The 18,937-nt window shown below is 38.6% G+C and overlaps 1 protein-coding gene across 5 annotated transcripts in view; it reads left to right on the forward strand.

The window, feature by feature from the left end:
* Window positions 1–18,937, forward strand: part of SLC27A6 (solute carrier family 27 member 6) — a 64,222-nt gene that overhangs the window by 12,544 nt on the left and 32,741 nt on the right. For all 5 annotated transcript variants that reach the window (XM_067731636.1, XM_067731633.1, XM_067731634.1 and 2 more), the window contains 2 exons: window positions 6,872–7,030; window positions 8,328–8,452. In XM_067731636.1, the coding sequence (XP_067587737.1) occupies window positions 6,872–7,030; window positions 8,328–8,452 (284 nt within the window). The remainder of the gene's footprint in view (window positions 1–6,871; window positions 7,031–8,327; window positions 8,453–18,937) is intronic.

Below are 18,937 nucleotides of genomic sequence, written 5' to 3' on the forward strand. Positions count from 1 at the left end.
TAGCTTCCCTTAGTTGCCTAATATATAAAATGAAAAGATTAGTTTAAATAGTTTCTAATTATCCTGCTGCATTAAAAAATCCATTAGTCTACTTTAAAACCATTTTCTTAATTCTTGTATAAAATGTTAAATCCTAAGCACAGTCCAAGCGTAGCTGCAATTTAAGCACCTGTAGCTGGCTCTCCTCGTTTTGCATAAGTTGATTGGAACATGTGAGAAACAGGAAATCTTGAAGGCGTTGCAGGTTTGAGGAAGGATACAAAATAGAATCAAGTCACTAAACTTTCCCTTTTTTAGGTAAACAACAACACACACACACACAAAGAATGTGAAACTACCTGAGAATTCGAAAGAAATGTTAAACTTAATTGATTCTTAAGAAAAATTGAATGATATCTTTGGTAGTCTAAGTAAGCTTTTGTAATTAATTTGAAGATGACTGGGAGTTTGAATTAGAGGCATATTAAAAATATTGGTACTAATTTCTTATGCACAGGTAGTATTGTAAGCAAAACTACTGTTGCATTAGTAAAATTTTCTTACTTTTTTCTTTTCCTTTTTCCTATTTGGAGGCTAACAATGATCTCCTCTATACTGGAGAGTAGACTATGGTTTTCTTTTTGACTTTGTTTGCAGCAGCTTTGATAAATGAACTAGGAAATGCTAATATGTATCAAGTCGCCAGCATAAATTCAGACTGACTTTGGACTTTGAAAGAGACAATAAAATTTTGGAAATTATATGCTTTGAAAACTTCCAACGGAAGGTACTTGACAAATTTGTTTTTATTGTGTTTTCTTGTAAAAATAGAAAGTGACTCTGGTCTTCAAAACAATCTTTACCTCTCCCTGCTCCCTCCGACCCCCCTCCCCACCCCAAAAGAGAATAGTGTGGAGCAGACTATTAACATCTTTTGTTCTTGAAGATTAAAACCAGAGTGTTTGATACATTTGCACAACAGGCTGAAAGCAAAAGTGCTATTAATTTTTTCTGTTTGATATTTATTTGTATTAAAGTTATACAACACAGAGATGAAAAATTCTAATAGTTTTAAAAATTTTAGAGAAAAGTATCCTGCTTACCCCTCTATTTCTCCATCCTGAAACCAATTACATTCAGTATTTTTTAGATCTTTCCTTCTGTAATCACCTCCATTTATCTAAATAGATTTATGAATAGTATTTTACTGGATACTTAATAGGTACCTACTAAAAAGTATGTACTGCTTTTCCACAATGGAAGATGAGGATTTTATCTTCTTTCTTTACCACTCTCTCCCTCCACTCATTTCTTTCTCTCTGGTGCAGATACTTTCTCTCCCCAATATCACCCTAATATTGTTTCATCATAAATTTTTGTTTGATTGGTATCAGTATCATAACTTAGTAAGTACTATTTCTTGCTGAGCTCTATAGTATAACAAAATTATATTTATTTCCTTTCATGTAAAACTCTCCCCAACCTTGGATTAATCATTTGGTTTTGTTTGTTTGCTTGCTTAGTTTTCTATACACCTATAAATGGTTCGTACCCATCCCTTTATTAAAAAGTAACTCACCTTTAGATGTTGCAAAGCTAGTCTGTATTCTGTCAAGCCCACGTCTTGGCTGCAGCCTTCCCAGAGCTTTCCTCCCTATGATTCCAGTCTTGACATGTTGCTCTCTTACTGTCCTGGGTTCATTCCTCACCATCACCCTGAGAATTCCCTTCAACTCTTTTCTTTTTTTCTGATCCCCTGATTCTTAGATTCTAAATTCATTTCCTTAGTTTGCTTTTCATTTTATCACTGCACTGCTTTCATTAGCTGCTTGATAAAGAGTATTTAGCAGGTATGTTTTAAGTCCTTATATGCCTGAAAGTGTCTTTTTCTACCCTTACACTGGTTTGTATAGAATTCTAGATTAGAAATGATGTTGATGCAGGGGCTTGAAGGCATTGCTTTTTTATCTTCTGTCTTCCAGTACACATATTGAGAAGTCTTTTGCTTTCTGATTTCTAATCCTTTACTTGCAACCTGGTATTGTTTTTCTTTCTTTCTTTTTGGGGATTTTTAGAATCTTTTATTAGCCTTCAGTAGTCTATGATATCATGATTATTTGTACTGGAACCAGTCTTACTTATCCATTTTGCTGGTAAATTTGTAAGCCTTTTAAATCTAGAAACTCATGTCTTGCAAGTCTAGGTACTTGAAAATTTTTTTTTAAAGGTGTCTACATATTCTTCTTTTTCCTTCTTTATTTCTATTCTTTCTGCCCATTCCCTCCTTCTATTATATTTGTTTGCTTGTTTGTTCTTTTATCTTTGGAACTCTAACTTTTTAAAGATTGGCCTCCTTGCACTTAGTTATTAATTTTCTAATCTTTTATATCCTATTTTCCTTCTCTTACCTTTTGATTGACTTTTTTTTAAGTGCAAAACAATAAATTTTTATTTGTTCACAGTTAAACACAAGCAACTGCCTTGACATTTTAGAGCATTCTAGGAAGGACAGCAAACCCTTTTGATTCCAATTCCCATTCACTAAGATTGTACCATTTCCTCTTGCTGTTCACGTTTATGGCATCTGATGTGGATTGTTTGACATGCTTTTAAAATCAAGATGGGAAGGTGTAAACCTTTCGACAAGAGATGACTTTCTATAATTTAGCTTTTAGCAGTCAGCCAAAAAAAAAATCTGTTTTTCACTGATGGGACCCCTTGATTTACTTTTTGAGAGATTTATCTTTTAACCCTTGTGTTCTCTTACTATTTCTCATTTTGTAGCATGTTATTTTTGTATTATTGATACTTCATTGTCTCATATCTCTCAGAATATTAATATTTTTTGAAAATTTCTCCTCTCTACCTTGTCTCTATTTTCTCTGTCATCCTTTTATCTTTTGTTTTATGTTGCTCTCTGTCCTTTACCCTAGAGGATTTTCTCAAATATCTGGTGACCTTTGGCTGTGCATATTTAAAATGCAGCCACCAAAACACACACCCACAAAAACAAACCAAATCCTAACTAGAAGCTCTGTGTGATTGAGTGGGATTGTGGGCTGGTTAGTTTCATTGCTCACGACATTTTGTTGGGAGATTCGTGACTGTCAGTTTTTACTTCTGGGTGCCTTAGATTCCTCAGATAAAAATCTTGAAGGGAAAACTAGTCAAGTGTGAAAAGGGAGCTGAAGAAGGATGCAGACTTTCTTTTATTCTCCCTACTTGTTCAACCTCTCTTCTTCCTGGTGTTTCCAGAGGCTCATCTTTCTCCAGAGAATACACATCAGATCTTATAGCAGTGTGGAGGAAGCAGTCTGGGGCTGTAATTTTATTTTATTTTTTGCATTTTAAAATATCAAAAGCATTTATTGACATTCTTCCAAATTTGGATTGTGAATGATCTTATACAGGGAAAGTTATACAGATAGCATCTCCTGTTAGCTTGAAGTTCTGAGCAACATGGGGTCTTGTAGAGATCAGAGCAGAGCAACATACAGAATTAGGCATATAGTAGATGTCATGCTTTAGAAATACAAAGCTATCAAAGAATGTAACAAAATCATACTTTTTACTGACTAGGGCCCTTGGACTCTTTAATCAATAGAAATTAAGTTCTGCTCAATAGAAATTGATAAGAGGTCAGATGAGGGATTCATGCTAGGCTTTATCGGGACTTGTGCTGCACATGAGGAAGTGAAAACAAGTAACAGGTGCCCTTACTCCCTGAGGAGGGACTGGTTCCTTAAATGGGGTGAGGGTGGGGGTGGATTGGTGGGTTGGGCTGGAGGGTGGCTTAGGTGTTCTGCCCACCCCCTGGGTGGTACTTTGTGCAGGGATCACGTGCAGTGCCCTGCTTTTGCTCTGGGCACCTCGGAAATAGCAGTTGAGCTGTGGCCTTTTTGTATTTTATTGTTCATAATTGCCTCAACTGTGCATGCGTGCAGTTATTTTTAGTCCCTTATAGTTTCTTTGTATTCTGTTGCTCAAGGTGAAGCCACTCCAATAAAGGATCCCAGGCGCCAGCTCCCAGCCTGTCTCACGTTGAGCCTTGTTAGAGGCTTCATTGACATTTTTTATTAAAAGCATCTCTCTTGTTCTCTCTCTCTAATATAAGCTGATGTTTTGCAACTCAAAACCCAGAGCTGAATTAAGTGATGATAATTGTAATGAACATGAGAATTAATATTAGTATGTCACCTATTATCATAAAAATCACTTGATTCTCACATAAAAATCTTATAATGTTGATAACGATGAAGGTGTTGGTGCAAGTTACGAAGTGATGTAAAGAAATGAGACTTGGAAAAGTTAGATGACGGCAGTAGAGTTTGCTCATAGGCCCTTTCAGGCAGGTTATAAGGGAGCATTTTGGATTATATTGAATCTTTCCTAATCATTTTACTACTATGAAGTTCTGTTTGCCCAAGCTCACCAAAATATTATATCCATGGACCCAGGAACAGACTTAGAATGTCTCTGAGTAAGGAAAGGATTGAGGTCAGTTTTTATACCATTCACATGTCTTTGACCTGGGAGATTCTGTGAGATCTTGATGAACAAGGGGTGATTCCCTTATCTATGACTCTGATGGAATTGCTTCTTAAACATAACTCCCACTTAGCTCCCTCTTTATAGTTCCATATTGATATTCCACCTGGGGGGGTACCTGGTCATCAAGTTTCTGAGCCTCGCTGGGGTTCTGTGGGAGCAAACCAACTTTCTTCAAGGCTTCAGCTTCGGTTTCATCTTCTTGGGTCTGCTGTGTCAGTCACCAGTTGTCCATCTGCCTTTCTTTTTTTCCTTCCTTCCTTCCTTCCTTCCTTCCTTCCTCCCTCTCTCCCTCCCTCCCTCCCTCCCTCCCTCCCTGCGCCGGGTCTTCGTTGTGGCATGTGAATTCTTAGTTGCGGTATGCATGTGGGATCTAGTTCCCCGACGAACCTGGACCCCCTGCATTGGGAGTGCAGAGTCTTACCCACGGGACCACCAGGGAAGTCCCCATCTACCTTTCTAAAATTGTGTTGCTGTCATCTCCAATTCCATTCTTTTGGCCTATGTATGTGTTCAGTCTGCCAGCTTCTGGTTCTGTTGTTGCTCACTGAAATTGGTTAGGTGCCTGAAGATCTCTAGGAAAGGCTATTTAAGCCTGGTCAGAGCAGCCTTGCCTTCAGCCACTCCGGTAAGTAGTGGGAGGGGGAAAAAGACAGAACTGCCTTCCACGCTGCGCCTGGGGCCAGTTGCTATCACCATCTATGTCTCTATTTACTTTTGTCCCTCCTTCTCCTTAATCCTATGGATTCTTTCCTTTTTCCAAAATTATCCCCGAATTCCCCAGATTTTTTCATCCCTGCCCCTAAATTGGTTTTCTCTTGATAGCATCTGTTCCTCCTTCTTCCTGCTAATCCCCAATTCACTGGACACAGCCTCACTCCCACCTTTATGCCTGGACCTTATCCCAGTGGTCTCCTCACATCTGCGGACATGTGGGGAGTTTCAATGCTAGGGATTCATAGAAGGTTAGAAGAACAAAGGACTTCAGAGACCATCTAAGGTAGCATTTCTCCAAGCATGTGGCACAGCATGTCCCTTCATGTCTACAAAGAAGGGAAATAAAAGTTGTAAAGGGGCTTTATGACCACATGAGCTTGAGGAACATCATTGAAAAAATAGTAACATTTCTGTACTGTTGGGCTTGTCGAAAGCTTTAATATGTTAATATGCTTTCTAACTCTTCCAAGAAGGGACTCTAACTTGCAGTTTTAACACACTTCATTTATTCTGTTGGTTCTTCTTTCCGTCTTTAAAACTTTAAACTCCATGAACCTTTGATCACTTTCATTTGTTGGATAAGCTCCTATCTGTTGTCTCATTTATCAAAAAGTCTGAGTACCTTGAATCGTTTAATAATAAATTAATGAGATCATTATTCACTTAAAGCTAACCAAATTAGGAACGAAAACATGACTAATTCGCTCACTAAAGTGCTTTACAGGAGTGACATTAAGCACACAGGTGGAAAATAACTAGATAAAGCATCCTTCTTTTTTCGACATACCTCCAACTGAAAAGTTATTTTTAAGGCTGGGTTGCCATGAGGTCAGGAACAATATGGAAAGTAGGGAATATGGTGACTGAAGAACAGTAGGTGGGAACTTCTCGGAAGCAGAAAATGCATAAATATTTGATTCTCTCAATGAAGAAGAGAAAGGCATTGCATTATCAAGAATCAAGGATGCTAGTCTCACTCAAAATCTTTATACATGGCTTTGAGAAGAAATTTTGGAGGGATTCCCAGTACATGTGGATGACAATAAACTCTTTTAGGGTGTGAGATGCCAACCTATCAGGAAAAGCCACAGAAACTTCTTTTGAAAAAATGTAATAAATGAATTTTGGTTAGGATGGTAGGCAAGATCATGCCAATTTTGTGTATGAGATCTTCCAGTTAATGGAAATGGAGCACAAAGCCTGTCAGAAAATATCAAAGCAGGTGCAGCAGCAAGGCGGACTTGAGGCTCACCCTGGTGAGTGTCTGGAAGTCACCGTAGACTGGGGTTCATAGCTACATGTGCTGTCACCAAAAACCCATGACAACTTGGGCTTTATTCGGTAAATATGTTGAACCAGAGAAAGAATGATATATTTTTGGCATCTTTATAGCAGATATGGCTCTTTGAACCTTACAAGATCTCAGACTCTATGTAATTTTATAGTTTTAATCCTTCTGGGTAGATCTAAGATTCTAGAGATTAATTACAGTTGTAGCTGACATTTGTATGGCCCCTTTTACCAAGGATATAGACCATTTTGATGTATTTTTGTCTCAACTGCTGTTGTAGTTGATACCAGCATAGTATCTATTCTATTCTTTCTTTCTTTCTTTCTTTTCTTCTAGGTCTCCCAAAAGCAGCTGTGATTTGTCAGCTGCAGGCTATGAAGAGTTCTGCTGGATTATGGGCTTTTGGTTGTACTTCCAATGACATCATTTATATATCCCTTCCTCTGTATCATAGCGCAGGATCTCTCCTGGGAATTGGTGGATGTATTGAGTTAGGTAAGCTTTTATTTTCTGTTTCATAAGTTCTCAAAATGCCTAATGATTGGAACTTGCCTTCATTAAAGTGCAAAACTCTATCAGTAGAATTCAGAGTGATCGTGTGCATGTTATACAATTATAAAAAAAAATTTATTAAAAGGACACAATTTCATCACATACTTCAGCATATGCCTGAAGTGGCAAGAGCAGTAATTTGGCCTTGTGGTTGGATCTGGCTGTAGACAGGGCTTCCCTCTCCATGTGGTTGCTCACCCTTGAGTGGTTGCCGCCCCTGCCCTTAAATGGTGGTAGGAGCCTTCCCAGAGGGTGAACTCAGAAGCTGTGTAGCTCTTAAGTCTTAGCCTCCTCGGAAGTAACATGGATCATTTCACCTGCACTTTGTTGATCAAAGCAAGTCAAAAGCCAGTTTAAATTCAAGATTTGAAGAATTGGGAAAGAGACCCCACTTCTTGAAGGGAAGGGTGGCAAATTCACACTGCAAAGGTAAGGGCGTAGGAGAAATTGTTGAGGCTATCTTTGCAAACAGTGTACCCCAGATACCCAAGAGTCAGTTGGTAGAGCTGGTGACTCAGTAGATTCCATTCATAACCATGCTGAGATTATGTGTCTGTTACTAGTTAGCCCAGAAATAATATACAGAGATAATTCACCATTATTTATGTTTGTCTAAAATACTATAAAGTAATCTTATAGAATAGTATATTTCAAATATGATCAATGTCCACAATAAATAAAGACGAGAGTCAAGACATTAGTATTTTCCTTGGAACATATTCATATGACTTACATTGTTATTAAAATTAGGATGTTACAATTAGCAGTCATCAATGAACCTTTTTTGTTGGTGCTTTCATACTAACTCTACCTTACCAGCTCTCAATCTCAAACTATATTGAGACTGCTTAAAAGTTTTTAAAAATGAATACTATGTATATATTCAACGTTGAAAGCAAGTGAATATTCTTGGTTTCTGTGAAGAAGGATGACCTTATCTATATTCATGCTCTAATACTTGTAATTCTCCTACATATTTTGACTGCTTCTTTCATCCCATATATTGCAAAAAGTGTATCTACAGTCAGAATATAAAATTACAAGATGAATATTTTTTAAAGACTTATTGGACTGTAAGATTAATGTTTTCAAATGAGCTTGATATAAATGGCCACTGATGGATTATAAAAGCCTTGAAAGTGAGCAAAAGTGTTCTAGACAGAGCAACATCATTTGTGTTTTACGTTAATTCTGCCCTTGAATTTTTTTCCCTTTTGCCTTTTTATACCTTTTCTTGTAGGTGCTACTTGTGTGTTAAAGAAGAAATTTTCAGCAAGCCAATTTTGGAACGACTGCAAAAAGTATAATGTGACTGTGTTTCAGTACATTGGAGAACTTTGTCGCTACCTTTGCAAACAACCTAAGGTAAGAGTAATCGTTGTCAGAGAGAAAATGTAACTTCAGAAAGAAAAAGAAAATAATTGAGAGAAAATAGTTTTTGTTTGCTTATACTCCATTTTCTTCCAGAACATAGTTTAAGTGACTTACAAAGATGTATGCAAAACCCCAAGATAAAATGAGTATAAAACAAGTCAGAGAAAATAAAAGGAGGATATCAGGAATGTACTAATGTGTTTTATATTGAGGCAGGAGAAGACAGACTCGCAATCCAGTCCACTTCATGTTTAGACAGATTAAAATTTCTGTAAACATAGCATGCATCTGATTATGAAATTTTTTTGTGTTTACAGAAAGCAGTTATTCCAAGGGTTGAATTAGATCATCTTTTAAAATGTTGGTCTTTAAATAACACACAAAAACTAATAACAATGATTATACTTGTTTTTCTATTTGTTTTCTTTTGAATAAGTGATTACATCAGAATATCTTTTTGTTTGGTTTTGCTGTAAACTTAAAAAGAAACTTTGCTTTGATTTGCACTTGTCTCCCCGCCACCTCAAGCAATCATTTCCATGAACTTTTGATAAATTGCCCCCTTCTGAAAATAGACCCGCAGAGACAGTTGCATTAGCCTAAAGCTTGTCTTTATTAGTTCGTTTGCTTTTTTGCCCTCAGAAGTTGTTGTCCTTTTCCTGGTCTCATTTGTATTTTGAGATGCTTATTTTTTCACTGTCTGATTGTCTAAGCATTCTTGAGGCTACAAGGAAGTTTCTCAGCCTGTAATCAAATCAAAACCAGCCGCCCTTGAAGGATGGTGACAGAGGTTGCCTTTCTTTACCCACAGCACAACTGAGACAAGGCTGGAGGCATTTAAATAAGACTTTATTAAAGATATGGAATTACACAGGAGAGATAACACAGAGAAGAATCTGAAACTGGATAATCTTATTTACAAAATGCCTGTAAATTTAAGCTTGGAGTTTGCCATGGAGAGACCTTCCATCTAACTCCTGACCTGCCTCCTTGTGGGAGAAGCCATCCTTCCTCTTTCTTTGGTCAGGAGTACTTCAAATAGCTAAAGATTCCCCACATCCTTAGCTAAGACAAGGAGTCCCAGAAAAGTGTTTTAGCTTTTTGACCTTTATTTTCCTCCAGGAGATTTTGCCAATATCAGAGTTGTGGTCTTACCTGAGGATTCCCAGTAGAATAATTATAATACCACAAGCTACATATTTTCTCTTATAGTTTTCATTGTATTCTTTGATGATATGATATCTGGACTATGTAATTTAAGGAATTAATGCCCTCCAGTAAAATGAAAGCCTCCTTCAGTATAGGACATAGTAAGCACTACCTAATGAACTTCTTCATGGCTTTTCTAGACCATGCCCCCAGCCATTCTTATTTCCTCTCATCCTTTATTAGCAACATTAACTTTTGCAAGATCATTTGCTCTGTAAGTATCTATTGAGTGGTTGGATTCATGCATTAATTTTTTTCTGAAGTTTTACCACCTTAAACGATGCTGTACTTAGTAGCTTCATGTAGGGCCTCAGAAGTGAAGGTAGTCAAAGGGCATGGGTATTTTGGTGATTTTTTTATGGCATATTTCCAGACTGCTGTTCAGAGTGGTGGATGTGATTTAGAATCTCATCAACAATGTGGGAGTATGCTCACTGCACAGTCTCTTATCGATACTGAGTGGTATTAAAAATAGTGGTCTTCCAGTGTCCTTCATGGAAAACTAGACACTAGTTGTTTTTGTTTGTTTGTTTGTTTGTTTTGCCGTACGCGGGCCTTTCACTGTTGTGGCATCTCCCGTTGCGGAGCACAGGCTCCGGACGCGCAGGCTCAGCGGCCATGGCTCACGGGCCCAGACGCTCCGCGGCGTGTGGGATCTTCCCGGACCAGGGCACGAACCCGTGTCCCCTGCATCGGCAGGCGGACTCTCAACCACTGCGCCACCAGGGAAGCCCGACACTAGTTGTTTTTGTTGTTGTTGTTGTCAGTCAATAACGCTTACATTTTACTTACGTGGGTAACACCTAAAACACGTTATGCTTTTTAAGCTTCCTCAAAAGTCCCTGTAGGATGGAGAACAGGGAGAATAGGCCAGTTTCCATGGCCCACCCTGTCAAATACGGTTGATGAAACCCAACTTGCTTGGGCTTCGTAGTGATATTCTGTTTGAACAAAGAATGTCCTATTTAAAAAAAAAAAAAACGAGGAAAAGATTTCTAATTTTATTTATAATTTTATAGACTAGAAACAAACATTTTTAATTTCTTTGTTAAGATTACTGGCAAGGTGGGATAGTTTTCTAGCTGTATTTCCCTTTTAAAATACCTCTTCTGAGTCTTTTACTCATTTATCTCTTTGGCACATAATGTTTTATCTTATTCATTTGAGCTCTCATTTCATATAAAAAAGGAATTAACAGTTTGTCATATTTGCTACAAGTCTTTTTTCAAGGTGTTTTCCTTTGACATTTTTAAATGAAATGAAATAGTCTTTTCACCTCTCTGAATTTGTAATGCACTGATTTGGGGGAAATACTATAGCTGCAGAGAATTTGAGAGAACTGAGAATTGAAAGCAGAACTCCTGGTTGCTTTTAGTTATTAAGTATTCTAACTCTTAATTAAAGTTCTTTGAGGAAAGACTAGTGTTTGTGTAATAATCTCTAACCACTTACCTGAAGACAAGTTGAGGAGGAGAGAGAGAAATAAATATAGATTTGCCAAAGGAAAACTGAATGATTTTTTTTAGCAGAGATACGTTGTATTACCTAATCGTCCTTGTTGATTTCTCACAGAAAGAGTACAAACAGTTCTTGGCATTAAAGATTGGGAAAGGGAGAAAGTCATTTTGTTATGACATCTTATCCCTTCAAGGAGATCTTGCTTTCTTGCTGTCCAGTGTTCATTCCTTTCAGTGAACTTCCCCTGAAAGGAAGTGTCAGTGTCTGCTGTGCAGCCAACATAGCAGGGGGTTCAAGTAGGGCCACAGAGTGAACAAGTGACATGGTCCACATCCTCAGAGAAATTAAATTGCGTGTCTCATGAGTCGTGGTTTGAAGCCCCATAGATATTTAATATAAATCTTTAAAAGAAAGCGAAACCACATATTCCCTAAGTATATCCAGAGTTGTTGTCAATCTCAGGTAAGTAATATATTCCAAAGGACATTTACCTGCAGGAAGAAGCCACAGTCTGAGTTGAGTGTTTGTATATAGCTGTATAAAAACATCCTAGGGTTGGTTTTCCCTGGCTGGAAGCACTTAGCACCCCCACCCAACCCCATCTTTTTTCTCTTTTTAAAAACTCCAGTTACAAAATTTCCTTTCGCATAAACACTGGATGTGCCTCAAACTGCTGGCAGCCACACTGTCCTTAAAAAAAAAAAAGCTGAGGTACTGGCTTCTCTTAGTCATGGAGTGTTGGGGTAATTATCCTCTTCCCCTGAGACTAGGAAGGCAGCTCTTTCCCCACTTTCCAATCTTCTATATTTTCTACATTACTGAAGACCATCCTACATTTTATGATTGGGTCTAGCTCTATATTTTCTTAATATTAATGCTGCATTTAATATCAATCGGTGAGGAATGTGGTGGAACTCTAGACATCAGTGATCCTCTGGGGGACTCTTGCTGCACAGTTTATCTTATTTAAATAGCTCTGCCGTACCTAGGGATTTACCTAGGAATAGGATCATGTCACTCATTCATTCATGCAAGTAATGTAGGTTTGAGTTGAAAGGGGCACAGAAGACAATCAAGACCCCTTTTCTCATGTAACTTACACTCTGGTTTGAGGAGAGAGAAAATAAGCCAGCAAACACATGAAGAAAAGTGATTACAGATAATGATAAATATTATGAAGAAACAAAACCAGCTGAGGTGATGGAGACCAATGAGTGGCGAGAGTGGGGCATTGCTAATTATAATAGATTGAATGGTCAGGGAAGACTTCATTGACATGGTGACCTGTGAGCTGAGGAATCGTTATGACAGGTGGGATCCAGCCGTGGAAAAGCTGGGGGACTGCAGTCTGGATGGAATAAACTGAAAACGGAGCAGCCCACAGAGGACATAGCCTGAGTGTTTAAAGAGAAGGAGCTGGGTCATCCATAGACCAGATCTTATGGGGCTCAGTAGACCCTGGAGGAGAAATTTGATTTTGTTCCCATCAGAATATTTGGAAAAAGATGAAGGCAAACTGGAAAATACTATACCAATTTGGGATCTATTTTGAAGGAAAGATAACAAGACTTGTTAGTTCAAGAATAGGGAGTGAAGAGTGAAGAAATGGATAGAATCAAGGATGCATCCCAGGTTTCTGGTTCAAATGTCTAGGCAAATTGCAAACCATTTGCTGAGATAAGGAAAACTGAGATTTGGGGAATGAAAATTAAATTTCTTTTGGACCTGTTAAGTTTGGTGTGTTAATTAGACATCCAGGGTAAGAAGTAAAATAGGCAGTTGGATGCAAGAATCTGGAGCCCAAAGAGTGCAAGGGATGGGACCTAATTAGCAAAGACCTATGTTATAATGCATAAGTATGATGCCTGTTTTTCAAGTTAACATTATAGTTTATCATTTACACTATATAGTTTGTCTATAGCTCTCAATGTGGAACACCCACGTTTTGACACTCAAGGCATAGCTTATATTCTTTAGTATATATTTGTATATATGTTTTCTATTAATTATATCCTGTTTCTTTATTCTATTTTCTTAAAATCTAAGATATTTATTGGGAGCCGGAAAGTATACTTATGATTCTGTATACTGTAGTGAAAATATATTAAAACTTCGACAAAACGGATTATGCTCAACTCCCATCATGAAAAGAGACATTTTTAAACACCTGAATGTTTGATGAATATTTATTAAATATTTTTCATTAAATATTATTCATTAAATTCCATATGGATTGTACTAAATTTGTCACTAGTAATGTTTAGACAGTCCTGCAGTGAACCCCTAAGTGTTTTTTGAGGGTAAAAAAATGAAAATGTTGAAATTGGTGACGTGAGATTTTTTTCAGACTTCAACATGAAAGGACACCTACTTTATTTTCTCCAAAGAAAGTCTATCATTTCTTTCAAGCTTTAAGAGGTTTCCTTGTTATATTTAGATAAGATGTAAGGATAAAGACAATGCAACAGTACCAGAGAATAAAATTCCAGTAGGGGAGACTAAATGATGCTGACTTAACCTAAATCTCTTGAATTTGTTGTTTATTTGTTTTACCAGTTATATTTTGAATGGGTCTGAAGACAGGTAAAGGCTAAGTGCATTGGCATTACCTTGTCCCTGATTCAGGGCATTACCATTTATTCTTTTCTTTTCTAATTGAAAATGGATATTTTTAAAGCATTTGTTCTTTTTATCGTGTTTTCATTTGCTTAGTTTCTATATAACTTCAAGTGTTTTACCATTATGTTTTCCCCATTTCACATCTTGCGAAAGATGTAGTTTCTCAAAGCATTAAGCTGTGGAAACTTTTTCATCACACATAGTAACCTCTAAGGAATGCCGTTTTAAAACTATTGTGAATTTTAGTTGTTATTAAGATGTTCTGATTTAGTTTCATTACCATTGTTTTCTCGACAACACTCAAAACAATTGATTTTACCTCCAAGACCTAGTCGTTTAAAGATATTTTAAAATTTTTTCTTTTCCCCAAATATTTAAAGCATATTATTACATGGTTGAGAAAATCAACTCTCTTTTAAAACCCAGTTTTTCTTAAATAAATCAAAGATGTGTTTACTATTCTCACACTAAATATGAAAGCATTTAGAAAAGTCAGCAAGGCACCAGAACTTTCTTTTCTGCTTAGAAACTACAAATATAGAAATATGAGGGATGACAGAGGAGAAGGCCATGTGAAGACAGAGGCAGAGGTTGGAGTGATGCAGCCACAAGCCAAGGTCGCCTGGAGCTACCAGAAGCTGGAAGAGGCAAGCAAGGATTCTCCACTAGGACCTTCAGAGGGAAGATGGCCCTGCCAACAACCTTGACTTAAGATTCTGGCCTTCAGAACTTTGCTGATCATCTGAGCTGTGATCCTCAAACATGGTTCTTTGTCCCTCCTAACATCAAACAGTGAATTTCCTTGCTGCAGAGGGGAAATTGCACCTTTAAAGAGAAAATATCACAGGCTGCTTTCCACAATGCAGTTGCTGTGGTTATCTACAATAATAAATCCAAAGAGGAGCCAGTCACCATGACTCATCCAGGCACTTGACATATTATTGCTGTCATGATTACAGAATTGAGGGGTAAGGATATTTTGAGTTACCTGGAGAAAAACATCTCTACAAATGACAATAGCGGTTGGAACTCGAACGCTGCCAAAGAACTTCAGCTGTGGCTCTCTAGTCTTCATGTCAATATCCTTCATTATTTTGATGATTATTTCTTCAGCATGGCTTATATTCTACTTCATTCAGAATATCAGGTACACAAATGACCGGGACAGGAACCAGAAGAATTCCAACTAATAAATGATGAAGGGGACTTCCCTGGTGGTGCAGTGGTTAAGGATCAGCCTGCCAATGCAGGGGACACAGGTTCATTCCCTGGTCCAGTAAGATCCCACATGCCATGGAACAGCTAAGGCTGTGTACCACAACTAGTGAGCCTGTGCTCTAGAGCCCGTGAGCCACAACTACTGAGCCTCCTCACCACAACTCCTGAAACCTGTGCGCTCTAGGGCCGGTGTGCCACAACTACTGAGCCTGCGTGCTGCAACTACTGAAGCCTGTGTGCCTAGAGCCCGTCTTCCTCCACCACAAGAGAATCCACTGCAACGAGAAGCCCACGCACTGCACCCACTCGCTGCAGCTAGAGAAAGCCTGAGCGCAGCAACAAAGACCCAACGCAGCCAAATAAATAAATAAAGACAGAAGGAAAAAACAAAAAGAAATATGAGGGAGTAAGATAAAAAAAAAAAAGCTATTAGCAACCTAAATGTCAGTAGAATTAGGAGGGAATTAATGTTTTGGAAAGTTTTAGAACTGCGTATATATTAAAGACTTTTTATAAGTGCCGATTTTAATACTTAATGATTCGTAGTTCGTGGGTAGTGGTACATATAAAGTATACATATCTTTTTCTGTCTATCTGCTTATACCTTTCCTGCTGTCATTTCCATTAAGAATACATATATCCTTTATTTATTAAATTTCCCTACAAATTTAGCTTTATGTGGAAAGCCATCAGATAGTGTGTTGGCTGTGGAATCAAAAGACAGGCTCAGTTTCAAGCTCTTGTTGTATGACTGCTGATCTTTTCTCTTTGAGCCATAGTTCCTGTCTTTATATAAATACCTACCTCTCCTAATTCGGCCTTTGATTCTCACCATCTGGTTATGAGATATATGTGAAAAAATGTAAACTGGTAAGCCAATACAAATGGAAGGATTTTATTTTTATGCAGAACATGGTAATGTTTTCCATGAATGTCATTATAAAATTAGAGTAATTTTTGTGGCGTTAAAAAATAATTGGCCTTTGACTAACAAAAATCATATAACGTTGATTGTAAAAGTCAATTTAGATCATGATTATTTTAAAATAAAACTTTTTAATAATGTTAAAATATTAACAATTTTATATTATACTTGTCACACAAAAACATTAGAAATAAGAATAAAATAAGAAACCCTGAAAACATTATACCTGTTTCCCCTTGGGGTATATCCTGCTGTTACTGTAAATGTGGTATGTTAGTAAGGTTTTCCTACATTGCAGACTGATTTAACATTTTAAAATATACCTTCAAGATTATTTATTTTACTGTTTATTTGCTGTTTTTCACATTGCCTATTCCTTTAATTGTGTGTTCCTGATACTCATGCTACAGACATAGGAAGTCAAGGTCAGAAATGGTTGATCTTTGCCCTTCCAGTAAGGCTTACCAGCAAATACAAGAATCTTTAGCAAATTATTACCAACTAGAATTTTCCAAAAGATGATTTTATTCCCAATGAAAAAAAGTAACAATGAATTTAAAGATGAGGGTTTTTTTTTCCAGTACCCGGGCCTCTCACTGTTGCAGCCTCTCCTGTTGCGGAGCACAGGCTCCGGATGTGCAGGCCCAGTGGCCATGGCTCACGGGCCCAGCCACTCCGCAGCATGTGGGATCTTCCTGGACTGGGGCACGAACCAGTGTCCCCTGCATCGGCAGGCAGACTCTCAACCACTGCGCCACCAGGGAAGCCCAAGATGAGGGTTTTAATTCCATCTTTTCCATTAATTCATCATGTGACATCAGGCAAAGCATTTAATTTCTTTGCCCCCTAGAGTTGGGGAGCTTGAAGTTCAAGCCTGTCTTTCCTGTCTTACAAGCTCTCTGATCTTGGACAAATTTTTGCTTTTCTTAGCAGCCTCCACCCCAGTTTTCTCATCTATAAAATGAGTGTAATAACAATTACATCCAGAGCTGACATAAGGATGAATGAGTTAAGTACTGAAGTACAAATGAAAACAGATTGACCGTAATGCTGGGGGCTCTCTGGAAGAGGAGACAGCCTTCTCCCAAGAGGCCTTGCAAAACAGTTTTGTTATCATAGCAGATGTGCCAAAATTGTTCTAGCCTCCAGCCTGAAAGGTTCAGAACTGCATTTATCAGTACCTGTCTTTACATTAGACTCATATAAACCAGGTTCAGGAATGCCAGTTTATAGCTTTAAGTTGTCTCCATTGCTGGATCTTCCTCAATCTTCCTGACCTCTAATTGTTAGTGTGTCCAGGACTCTCAATCACGCTTTTCCCTTTTCTCTCTGGACATGTTCCCAGCTGCAAATACCATCTACAACTTAACTCTCAAATTTATATCTGTAGCCCTGTCTTCTCCCTTGATGTCAACTTTTATGTGTCTAGATTCCTACTTGGCATCTCCACTTAGAAATCTGATTGACATCTCGTCTCAAAAGTGGCGAACTTTGGGCTTCCCTGGTGGTGCAGTGGTTGAGAGTCTGCCTGCCGATGCAGGGGACACAGGTTCGTGCCCCGGTCCAGGAAGATCCCACGTGCCGCGGAGCAGCTGGGCCCGTGAGCCATGGCTGCTGAGCCTGCTCGTCCGGAGCCTGTGCTCCGCAACGGGAGATGCCACAACAGTGAGAGGCCCGCGTACCGCAAAAAAAAAAAAAAAAAAGTGGCGAACTTTGTCAGCACCTCCCGCCTCAGCATGTACTCCTTGCTTCCATCTTGACTGTCTCAGTTAATGACAACTCCATTCTTCCAGGTACGCAGTCACAAACACTCTAGAATGTCCCTTGCAGCTTCTCTTTTTCTCACACCTCCTGTCCAGTCCATGAGCACATCCTGCAGTTTCAACCTTTAAATATATCCAGACTCAAACCTCCTCTTACCACCTGACCTGCTGCTGTCATCTCCATCAGCACTACTTCTCCCCTGAAATTCCAGCAATGGCCTCTTCTTAACTCCATTTTGCCCCCCTAACTTCAATTCTTACGTAGCAATTGGAATGATTCTGTTAAAATGTAAGTCAGATTTTGTTACTTCACTACTCAAATCCTTCTGATAGTTTACTTGGAGGAAAAGTCCAGATTCCCTTGGCATGGGTCACATAGCTCTATGTGATCTGCTTCCCCTGCTGGGACCTCCTCCCCTATCCGCTCCCTCACCCCACCAGACTACTTGTTTACTCCACCCCAGCCTCACTGACCTCCTCTCTTTTTCTTCAATGCGCCAGGGTTCTCAGTTTCCTCGCACTGAGTGTTCCCCCGTATATTTGTATGCCTCACTCCCTGATCCATTGAAATCCCCTCCTCCTCCTGTTTGGAGAGCATTTCTCTGGCGACAACCCCTATAAACGTCTGGTATGGTCACCTTCCCAACTCCAGTGGACCCCGTACCCAAAATCTAGTTCAAATGTGGAGACTGATGACGATGCCACACATGCAGTAAGAGAATATGAACATGTTTATCACTCCTATGATGGGGCTTTCTGGGGAGAGTAGGACAGGGGCCCAAGCAGGCCAAAAACTGGCTTGAGAAAGCAGGGGAAAGAGACAGGTTCAGCTTTTATTGTGGTAAGAGGCAAGCACTAGGCTGAGGGACCTTGTGCATGCAGGATTGCTCATGCGCTTTGAATTTCCTGTTGCTGCCAAAGGAAGGAGCCCTGGGCTTTCTCAAGAGCTTGCCCAGATATAGGGCAGAAGAGGAAAGGGGATTGGGGGTGGTTTGAAAGCTCTCAGCAGTCAAACATCAAGAATGGAGTCAGCTCTTTATTACGGTGTTTGTCTCTGAGTCCTCTTTCCCTGCTCTATTTTCCTCATAGAACTTATTACCCCATTACATATTTTATAGATAATTTTTATTTGTTGTCACTTAATCTCCCCACCCTATTATATAAGTTCCAGGAAAGCAGGGAGTTTATCATTTTTATCTCTAGTTATATCCTCAGTACTCAGAATGGTGCCTGCCATATTAGTGCTCAATAAAAATTTGTTGAATTATTTAAAAAAATAAAGTA

Source organism: Pseudorca crassidens, chromosome 3 (genome assembly GCF_039906515.1).
Source record: "Pseudorca crassidens isolate mPseCra1 chromosome 3, mPseCra1.hap1, whole genome shotgun sequence".
Lineage (NCBI taxonomy): Eukaryota > Metazoa > Chordata > Mammalia > Artiodactyla > Delphinidae > Pseudorca > Pseudorca crassidens.